This window comes from Amphiura filiformis, chromosome 12, assembly GCF_039555335.1.
Source record: "Amphiura filiformis chromosome 12, Afil_fr2py, whole genome shotgun sequence".
NCBI classification, from domain to species: Eukaryota; Metazoa; Echinodermata; class Ophiuroidea; order Amphilepidida; family Amphiuridae; genus Amphiura; species Amphiura filiformis.
The window spans coordinates 15,809,154-15,821,171 of record NC_092639.1 but is presented as its reverse complement, the minus strand read 5'-3'; the positions used below and the strand labels follow the sequence as shown (position 1 = coordinate 15,821,171).

The 12,018-nt window shown below is 39.0% G+C and overlaps 1 protein-coding gene across 1 annotated transcript; it reads right to left on the bottom strand.

Moving 5' to 3' along the window:
* Positions 1-832: 832 nt before the first annotated feature.
* On the bottom strand, positions 833-1,567 carry LOC140166657 (uncharacterized). The gene has a single exon (XM_072190156.1). It carries the CDS (start codon positions 1,565-1,567, stop codon positions 833-835), a length of 735 nt encoding a protein of 244 aa, XP_072046257.1.
* Positions 1,568-12,018: the final 10,451 nt, after the last annotated feature.

The window sequence follows — 12,018 nt, the reverse complement described above, 5'->3', positions numbered from 1 at the left end:
TTATCAAGAACTATCTTAGGAACCACTGAACCAATACTAGGCTTGTTTGTACTCATTTTAATGCATTTTTCATGCTGATTCCAAATATGGACATGAAAATGTACCATTCTGACATGTTTGAATTTTTAAAGAAAATTTGGAATTTATCGTCTGCAGTTTGAATCGACAAAAAAAAAATGAAGAAATACATGTGATGAATAGAATATAACTAAATGTCCATATATTTTATATTCCATCGGGTTTTTTCCAATCTAGTTTTTAAATTGTACTTTTAATTCACACATGACATCATTAAAACTATTTTGACACCATAATTGAAACATTACACTCATAAGAAGTGAATACAATTCCTAATATCAATAAATTAATATACATGTACAAATGTAATTTATATAAATAAATAAATAGATATAGTAATACTAGACTCTTTTTGAATAATTGCACATTTTTATACGTGATCAAGGTGTTTAGAATGATACACGCAAACTTTGGTATAGACGATAATATTTATCTAATTACCGGTAATCAATAAATAAATAGATAAATAAGTAATAAATAAATAAATACACAAATACACAAATAAGAACAGATAAAAAAATAGATAAATATATAATACTCGTGGATTTTAACACATATCAAACAAAAGTATGCATATTATAGTCTTCAGTCTTCAGTGCGGTGATCCCTTTGCAGCTAGATGAAGCTATACTGGGATTGGTGCAGGTGCAGCGTCAGAGCCATAAAGGTGCAGGTGAAGAATAAGGTGAAGAACTAAGCAAAGTTGACAAAACAAGACGAAACCGAGGGTGCGTTAAAAAGCCTGGTATGGTGACTACAGCAGACTGGAACCCACAGGTACCCGCATCCCTTTGATGGCAGGCAGGGCGGCTTCCTTGAAGGCTATGGTGGTAGAGGAGAGTACAGCAGCTGCTGGTAGCTGGTTCCAGATCTTGACTGTGCGTGGATAGTATGAGAATTTGTAGGGGTCTATAGTTGCTTCAGGCAGGGAGTACTTTAGCTGGTGGTCATGCCGTCCAATGAATGATGCAGGATGAATGCCTGGTGGGAATCTGATGTTTATGAGTTGGTAGTGGATTTTGTAGAATATTGTAGCTTGAGAAAGTAGGCGTCTGGTGTGGAGAGGATCCCACCCCAAGGTGGTAATAAGGGGGGTGACCGATGTTGTTCTTCGGTAATCTCCAAACACAAAACGGGCTGCAGCTCTTTGTACTTGCTCAAGTTGGTCCACTCCTGTTTTGGTGTATGGGTTCCACGTCTCAGAGGCATATTCCAACTGCGGACGAACAAGGGCTTGGTACGCCTTGGCCTTCACTTGTTGTTTACAGGGCGATAGTGTGCGGCGAAGTAGTCCAAGTGTACGGCTAGCCTTCTGTCTGATCTTGTGACAGTGGTCGTCCCAGCGGAGGTCATGCGAAATGGTCACACCGAGGTAGTCATGATGATCTACCCTCTCAAGGGGTTCACCAGAGATGTTATAAAGGTGGTGGCTGATGTTACGCTTCCTCGTTATTGTTAGGACAGCACACTTCTTGATGTTAAAAGACATCAGCCAGGTAGATGACCATTCGGTGAGAACTTCAAGATCTTTTTGAAGAATGGCATGATCTTCTGGATTGGCAATCTCTCTAAAAGGATACTATCATCGGCAAAGAGTCTCATTTTGGATTGGATATGGTCTTGAATATCATTAATATATAAGAGAAACAAGGCCGGTCCCAAGACCGAACCTTGGGGGACGCCAGATGATACTTCTCCCCATGATGAGTGTGTTCCATTGACGGATACAGCCTGTGTTCTGTTAAGCAGGAATGAACGAATCCAAGACAGGGTATGACCTCTGATTCCATAATGATCCAGTTTGGCTGACAGACGAAGATGTGGCACTCTGTCAAACGCTTTGCTAAAGTCTAGCAAGATGACATCTGTCTGACCTCGATGTTGAAGCGTGGAAGCCCAATCATGAGTAGCTGTTATTAACTGAGTGATGGTGGAGAGGTGTTCACGAAACCCATGTTGCGAGTCCAGCAAGATATTATTTGCACTCATGTGTTTAGCAATATGGCTAAGGACAATGTGTTCCATGATTTTACAATTGATGCATGTCAAAGATATGGGACGATAATTGGAAGGATCAGATTTGGGTCCCTTTTAGTAAAAGGGCTATAGAGAAAGAAAGACCGCACGACAGAGATCTACAGACAGACAGACAGACTTGGACAGACAAATAGACATGGAAAGACATAACCTTTGTCTTGTCCTGCAAGTTTGAGGGCAAAACAACCACTGCACTGCCTGGATATATTCTCGTCATTACCGTGGTCTTCCTACTTTGAGATGCGTGTGGTTTACTACAGGATCGTATTCTGGTTTACTGGAATTTTCACGCAGGCGCACGACACCGTTACTCTTTCAACCTCGACGTCGTACCTATACACGCCGTGAACGCACCCCGTACGTCGCAGGACGTTCATATTATATTTTACAGGTTGGCACACTCTATCCGAAACCCCGCCATTAGGGGGTTTCATACAGTCTTCACAAAGGCATTCTTTTTCCGGGATGACTCGGGGGTACCTTTCAGGATCTACATTGGTGAAGACGTACTCTGATGGACAGGCGTGGTACTTCTCATCTTCCGGTGGACTGTCACATGAGGCTTTGGGTTGATAATCCGGTGGTGAATAAGGTGGGGCATCAAAGGGTACTACCATGATCCCTGCGGGATAGATGTTTTGTAATTTCCTGAGTCGAAGTTTTAGTACCTTTTTGGTTGGATTACGGCAAAGGTCTGGATATGTTTCTAAAGATACTGAGAGATCTCTGTGATCACGATGTACTGAAGAGTTATTGCTGTCTTCGAAGTCATGATAAGATATTGACGAATTATTGCTGTCTGTGGAGTCCTGAAGAGTTCTTGTGTTATTCGTGTGGTTACCAATGGCAAGACAAATCTGAAGCCCCATGCACAGGAGGGTCTTAACTGCGGATGATATTAACGTCTTCATCTGGAAAAGAATAATTCAGAACCGATTAACATGAGAACTGCCTGGCGATTGGCCGAAATGAATATTGTGTCCAATTTTGAACCAATCAAGGAGGGTATTAATAAGATCATCTGCAAATGCAAGTTCGATCACAAATAGTTTAAAACCTTGTCATAATTGGCAATTGAAATGAGCATTTCGCGTTATCAACCAATCAGAAATGCTGTTAGATGTTTAGTAGTGTCCAGTGGGTTCATATCACATGAAATGTCATGTAAAAATCAATTGCATAAGACATGTATATAGTTTAAACTGGTAAAAAAACTTTTGATATATAATTTCGGAATATTAATTTTGAGCTATTAATTTTTGAATTCACCATCGAAACTTGGTGGAATGTTTGATAAGATAATGTTGATTGTTCGCCTATCATAACGATAGGTGTTCGCACCAGATTCAACGATATTTCACGACAGGTACGGCAAGCCTACGTTGTTTTATTGAATTCAATGATTAAAAACGGATCGATTATTTTTGCACTAGATCTGATATGTGTGTATAACTCCGTAAAACCTAAACTGTGTGATAATATTCAACCATTAACTCCAACGGTGAACCATCGGACAAACTGATCACGATTCTATGTACTTCTTACCTTTAATGTAGACCTAAAGCTAAACTGTAGGAAAATTAGAGTAAAATAGTAATTCTCTATATGCTGATGAAGTTAATGAGAGCTGAGGCTGGCGTCTAATGATTTTCACCAAGCTATGTAAATACATGTAGTGTTCTATAAAGCAAACTCTTCTAACTACTTATATTTATAACTTGATGCCAGATATTATATGCTTTATGCAAAAACTTCTCAGGTTATATAGATGCACCTGAGACTAATAATATGAATATACGTGATTATCATTGTCGGTAAGCTTATATTAGTATCAGGCCGGGGATCACCTTTATTTTTAGGATGCTACACGTAATAAAGGATTTTCCCAAAGAGAGGATTGAGCAATACGATTTTGCTGAGCTTCCTGATGACGGCATAAAATTTTCGTCTTCGGAGATCATGTGCATTGGACTATGATAGTCCAGGTACCGACGTATCCACGGGTAACATGTAAACAGTACGAAAATTGTGGTTTACCTTTAAAGCGTATCCAAGCATTACTTATGTGGAAAAGGGACAAAAACTTTTTTTTTTTGATACGATCACGTGTAGTGTGTGACCTGGTACTATGTGAACCATGGCCACACTATATGGAACTTTACAATGTTGATAAAAAGTAGATGAAGTAGATATTTGTCATTTCCCTTATTGTTCATTATTTTCTTCTGAGACGCAATCATCACAAATTTAGCAATAGTAGCATATAGGCCTACTTTAATGCAAACTTATATAGCAAAAATCAAAAACGTCACAAGTCTGGGCTGGTAGTACCCCGCATAGGAGATGCCAAAAGTTTTCGGAAAATATTCGCTATGCTGAGCATAGCCAGGACTTTATCATAAGGTGACAACGGGGGAGAGACAACTTTCAAAGGGGAATTTGATGAAAATGGTCAAAAATGCACTAAAAGTATACAACAAATCCTAAATATCTTACATTATAAGGCGGCCTGCCTCCCACGGGGAGGGGGTATAGGGGCAAGACGAGCAGCTACGTTCTGTGTGAATTAATAACAATGGGATCTGGCCCAGGATCTGGGCAAGTTTCACAGATGTGAGGGGAAGTGTCAGCATATTAATAGTCGAAGGCGGCTGTGTCCCTTTTACAAAACCTGGTTCCCAAATATGTCTAGATGTTTAAATCCTGGGGAGGGGGGGTCTTCGAAAAATACGGAGATATGCCACGCAGACTTTCGGATACTGACTTTCTCTATACCTACTTTTTGTTGTTTTTGCTACCAAATTTCAACAAAAAGTACCCCTAAATCACCCAAATTTGCCCTAATTGGGTGCTTTTAATGGCACTTTTGCCAAAATGTGCCCAATTGGGCGCATTGGTCTCCACTGAAAACCCACCCATCGATATACCAAAATTGCTGAAAAGGTATAACCCCAAACCGTGGCACATCCCCGTATACCTTCAACCAGGGAGACCCCTGGGTTTAAACAAACGTTGCCTATAAATTCAATTTGATTTCTTGGCGGCACTGTAAAAATATTTAGATTTTAAACACTTTACATTAACAGTAAATTACAATATGTTTCTTAACACCAATGTGAGTTTCCAACAAGACGTCATGTGTTTAATTCTTAAACACATGCCGACAAATTCCTAAATATGTTCAAAATAACATTTGTTTAGGAACGTGGTGTAATTAAGTGAAAGTTTATAAAAATCTAAACGCTGTGTTTGCACTGTATACGTTTATTGCTTTAATAAAATACATAATACACGTTCCATTCTTTAATCGTCAGTCATCCGTTTTATATTAAGAACTTTCGTCAAAATTCTTCTACTTTCAGTAGATTGGTGGTCATCGGATGGGACAATGTCCAAAGTGAGTAGAGGACAAAAAAGTTCAAATGTCAAGAATAACTTCTCACGTGTAAGCATTGCGCAAAATATATAGAGGCCATGCAACATGCTTGAATCGTTAGTCATCATTTAAAATTCTTATCTTCAGTAGACAGCAATAAAACTTGAAGAAAAAAAATGTCCATGATTGCTTTCACTATTTTGTTTAGTCATTTACTATTGTATAACGGCCAATTCCCTGTGTAAACTTATAGACCATGCTTTGTTTGAGCTGAAATGCCGATGGGTCAAATTACATTTTAAGGCGAGTCGGAGCCTTCAGGTTTACATTTGTCCAATATTTGGTTATTTTGCTTAAATAATACAGTTGATCTTATAGGAAATGAGTCAAGGAAATCACTGGTCACATTCATATTTAATATGTAGCCTATTGCAATTATTGTGTTCTGACAAATAATAGGACAAATCTCAAGTTTTCGCTAGTTTTGTGCCAGTTAAAAGCATGCACATTGGTGAAAATTCCCAGTGTAAACTTATAGACCATGCTTTGTTTGGGCTGAAATGCCGATGCGTCAAATTACATTTTAAGGCGAGTCGGAGCCTTCAGGTTTACATTTGTCCAATATTTGGTTATTTTGCTTAAATAATACAGTTGATCTTATAGGAAATGAGTCAAGGAAATCACTGGTCACATTCATATTTAATATGTAGCCTATTGCAATTATTGTGTTCTGACAAATAATAGGACAAATCTCAAGTTTTCGCTAGTTTTGCGCCAGTTAAAAGCATGCACATTGGTGAAAAATAAAACTCATGAGCATTGGGATCTCACATAATTGAACCCATATGAGCGTGGACTTTATTTTCTCAATATTAATTTGAGCTCAAACACCGCTAGCTCAGGCATCGCTCCGACTCGCCTTAAATATAATAATTCTGACGATATTCTGTATTTTAACGGTTTTGTTAGTATTTTTGTGACTATGATCAGACTAATTTGTAATGAAAAGTATAGCTAAAGCAAAAGATCCGGTTTGTAAAACATAATTTTGTTTGCATCATTTTGCTCCTTTAAAATATTTGAGGCATGAGCATCCCAGACACGTGATTCATCATTGTTTGTCTATACTCATTGTTTAATTAAACAAATTGAGATACTTCCTCATAAAAACTCGTGTATAGGCATATGTCTATAATATTGATAGAAATTCGTACAACTTGGGGAAAAAACAACATAAAAATATATGAATCCGAAAACAGATAAATGGATTTAGGCCTACAATAATTGCCAAAAGACGTATAATGTGTAAACTAAGTGTGTGAATCATGGTTTGAAATGGTTTGAACACTCAGTACGCCACTGACCAGCTTCTAATTGTTATGCATAGTCGCGCTAAAAGTCGACCGATACATGTTGAAATCAGCATAATTCAGAGATACACCTTTTTGCCGTGAAATTCATTTTCTCGGTCAAATATAAAGCAATAATTTTATTCTTCAGTTATGTCAGTTAAAAACATAGTGCTTGGATATACTTTAAAAAAAACCCTTGGTGTTAAAATTAGGCATGGAATTGTGTCTTTCGGTGTAAGATTTTTGATTTTTACAGGCCTCAAACTATTATAGTTCGCTAAAGAAGGATATTTCCCACCTCTGTAATGCTTCTGTCACACTACACCGAATAGGTCTTCCGTACAAGAAACGGATGGTATTTTAGTAAATCCGTTGTTGTTCGTCAATGATCGTTTTATGTTCTTTTTATGTCCTGCTATCATCCGCCAAATGCGTTTCGTGTTAGGTGATGTTCGTTAAGTCCATCGGCATGCACAAAACTTGAAACGGAGTGTACCGAATACACATGTTCGGTATTTATCCGATGTGTGTTCGTATGGTGCTGAATATTGCCGGAGTTTGTTCGCTCTCCTTTCGTTCATGTTCGTTCTTTGTTCGTTGCACTCGGCCTGTGTTCGTTGCAAATACGTTCCTGTGAGGCCTTCACCACCGGATAGCATATTTATGCATTCGGTGATGTACGTTGACCCAGACCGTGTTAGTGTCACACTACACCGGATCGGTCTTCCGTATAAGAAACGGATGGTATTTTAGCAAATCCGTTAGTGTTCGTCAATGTTCGTTTTATGTTCTTCATATGTCCTGCTATTATCCGCCAAATGCGTTTCGTGTTAGGTGATGATTGTTTAGTCCGTCGACAATACGTTTCAAGTTTTGTGCATGCACAAAACTTGAAACGGAGTGTGCCGAATACACATGTTCGGAAGTTGTCCGATGTGTGTGTTCGTACAGTTCTGTATATATACCCTGGGTTTGTTCGTTATTCTTTCGTTTATATACCGCAGGTGTTTGCAAGGTTTCGCAGGCGCTTGTGCCGGATGTAGGCCTATGGCGAACATGTGCATCAATCATGGGGGGGTCTGAAGGGTGTGTGACGCAATATCATATTTCCCCCAGTACTTTAGTGACTGACAAGTAGAAAAAGGGGAAAGGAGAGAAAAAAGAAAGAAAGTGAGAAAAATTGAAGAGAGAAGAGAAGAGAAAAAGTTAAATTGCACGTAATTTAGTAGGCCTATGCATGAAAGTAGTATTGAGGGAGGGGCACTTTCTGAAGGGTAGAGGACGCAATATCAAATTCCTACCAGTTTTAGTGATTGACAAGAAAGAAAAAAGAAGAGAAAACATGGAAAAGGTTAAATTGTATGTTATTGAGTAGGCCCATGATAGTATATAGTAAACCTAAGTATAGGCCTGTGATTATTATAGGCAGTGCTTTAAATGTCGTTCCTTGGCCCAAAAGCCTGTGAAAATTACTGCCGGCCCGTCGATATGTAGGGCCCGTGACATTTTGTACTCCCATTTTGTCACCAAAATCAGTATTTAAGACGGACTTAGGTCTATTACTGACTTTAACATATCAATCCATGCATGCTTTACCTGAAATTACGAGTCTGAAGTCTTATATCTTAAAGTGTCAGTGGATCAGTGTAACATTTTAAATTTTGCAAATTCAGTTCGGGCCTTCTTTGTTTTTTGTTTAAGGCAATAATAGTGTAATGCACCAAAAACAAGTGTCCAAATTTTCCATTTTTAAAACTAAATTTTTACACAATAGGCCCAGGCCTAATAGGCCCTACAGTCCCCATGCAAATGGCTTCAATTGGACCTTCATTTTGAAAAATGGACAAGTCTTCCTTTTGCTTCTGCTATGGACATCCACGTGTTATTTTTAAAACAATTGTTTATATTATACAATAATTGTGAAAACTTTTCAATGGCTTTAATTAGGCTTTCGTTTCACCAATTTGCGGCTGTTTCAAACTAAAATAGTACCCAATAATAGTGCTAAAATTGATCTAAAAAATGACAAATGGCTTCAATTGGGCCTTCATTGTCCAAAGGTTTCTCACCTCTATTGCCCCCGGACTCTGGTTGCCCTGATATATCAGATTTGTAGCCCTTTTGTACTTATTAGCCAATATTTGACCATTTTCGTCAAAGTTTTCCCCCTTAAAAGTTGTCTTTCCCCACTTTGTTCACCTTCTGAAAAAGTGCTTGCTACGTCACTGCCTCTAAGGGGTCAAAAACCCTCTCAAACACCCTCTCCTCCCCCACTTTTCTGATAGTGTGGACGTCCCTGTTGGTGCTACATGCCACGGATTCGCCGGTTATTTGTCGGACGTTGAACGATTGAATATAAAACGCCTGCAGGATTATTAGCGGCCACAACGCATAGAGAGACGAACGGGAATCGGATCCCAAAATCCGTACATTTGTCGGACGTTGAACCACAAATCCGGTCATTTGTCGGACGTTGAACGATCGTATATAAGACGCCTGCAGGATTATTAGCGGCCACAACGCATAGAGAAACGAACGGGAATCGGACCCCCAAATCCGGTCATTTGTCGGACGTTGAACGATCGGATATAAGACGCCTGCAGGGTTATTAGCGGCCACAACGCATAGAGAGACGAACGGGAATCGGACCCAAAATCCCACCGAATCTTCTGCCGGACTGGTGATTTTTCCACCGAATAAAATATTTTTGTATTCGGTGATGTACGTTAATCCAGTCCGTCGTAGTGTGACAGACCTATAAGGCACATCGCGTGGGTCTACATGTTATAGTTTTGTCAGAATATCCGTTTTGATTTCACCCTTTTTTCACTTAATTGCGACTGCCAAAATGTCCAACCAGTACTTCATTTCTAATATAACCAGCAGAAACGATATTTCTATTGTGGCTTGCAAAAGCATCCATTCATGGGTCCATGCGCAAGTTGATTTTGACAAAATTGGTAGTCGGAATTGAAAAATGATGCAACCAAAACCGAAATTCTGACAAAACTATGACATATGGCACTATATGATGTGCTTTAGAAGGTTGGGAAATATCTTTCATTAACGAATTATGTTACTTTGAAAAGCAAAAACGTTGACCCAAAAAAGGTCACGGGGCAAGTTGAAGCCTGTGAAAATCGAAAATCTTACACCAGAAGCCTTAATTTTACACATAAGTTTAACACCAGGGTTTGAAAAAAATATACAGTACCAAGCATTATAGTTTTCTTCTGACATTTACCGAAGAAATGAAAGTTATTGCTTTTCATTTGACTGAGAAAACTTTGCTAATTTCAACACCGAATTAGATCGTTTCAAACAACGCACTGAAGAGTTTATTGTTCTATTGTGTCCGATTTGAGCGCTGACATATTGGAAAATGTTGCCAATCAATATTAATGAAGTCGTGCGATCGACACCTACAACTGTTCAATTAGGCGACTTTATTGTTAGGTGCTTTTATTCATACATTGGGCGTATCGGGCTGTATCGGTTGGTCCGCAATTATATTTAATATAGTATTATAGGCCTACAAGTATGATTTGCTTTGCTTTATTGATTGATTCAGAAATAGTATGGCTATATGCTTCTCGAGTTATCAGCAAATATATCACATTTGAGGTCCAGGGTAGACTCCTATATATAGGCCTACGCGATGCTCATGTAAAATACTATGGTAGGCCTATACATAATAAAACACGATGTGGACCGCGGCTAATGTCCTTAAAAATACTACAGTAGGAGTGATATCATAATTACTTCAAATCCTTATATGTAGACCTATTGGCAAACAATGTAGACAACTTACTTGTGTAGATTCTTATATCCGCCACACAGAGCGCACACTTTGCCTATGCTGCTGAACTGTCCGTAGCGAAATGGTAGAGCAAAGCGTGTTCCCTGAGTATAATCAAATGAGCGCCTAAACCAATTTGGGCGCTGCAATAGGTTTGTATTGTAGGTGAACCTCTGTTTTGTGTGCATGCGACAACTCACGCACACCCTTGGGATGGACTAGTACAAAAGGTACCTCTCGTTCGTATAGGCGCTTTTACGTGACTTTTGTTTCATCACTTATTGACAGTAGCCTGCCTATTATAGCGTTAATACGCTGGTCAGGTCAGTTACCGATTTAATGGCGGAAGCCCTTTGTCTCGAACAAAAGGTACCTCTCGATGAATAGCGTGTCGGGAACTCCAATTGGCACAAAGGAACAATAAGCGTTACATAATCTATTTCCTCTCCTTCCTATATAAACTCCTTGGTTTCAAACGCCTAATTTAAGAGACTGAGTGGGTCTTGTTTACCAAAAAAAAAAAAAAAAGGCGCAGTGATTTATAGTGCGCTACGCACAGGCACAACGCTTAGACGTTGATCCACAAGCCTAAGCACACTTCACAGGTTGTCGCTGACCACTACGGCCCGCATCATTCCATAAACCATTAAACAACAAATCAGGGACTATGCTGCTTCAAGAGCGCACACCCTAGGCATTCCAATAACCTTTGCAACCAGGATCAGCTCCTCGAGTTTCGTACGGGTAACAACGTGACAAATTAGCAGTAAGTTCCTTGTCCAGGGGAATTTCAAGCTAACTCAATTTTTCCACGAGAGCATACTAGGCACCGCCAGGGTTCGAACCCGCAACCTCTCGCACCATAGTCGAACGCCTTATCGATTGAGCTAACTTGACTGCTATTAACGCCTTATCGATAGGCATCGACTGGCTAGCGTTCTGCGCGTGAAAATGACTGCAATTATTGTTGACCAACCAACCGTAAAATCGCCCAAAATGGGAAGTGCCACTGGTGCATTGAAGATTTATATTATCTCAAGGTTCATGACCTCGACAAATTTTCCATCCAAATTTGCTTTATTAACAGAAATTTCCTGCATAAAGATAAAAGACATTGCGCAATGTTGATCATCAGGCGACAGATGATATCATGAACTTTTTTGTTTAATGATCAGAAATAATTATCACACCAGTGTTTACTGGTAATTTTATGTATTTAATAAGTATGCGTATATTAAAAAAACTGGAAAAATCCAAAACAAGCAAATACACACCCACCCTAACAAACAAACAAACAAACAAACAAACAAACAAACAAACAAGCAAACAAAAATAAGCACAACAAAATCAGTTACTTCGGATTTGAACTTAATTTA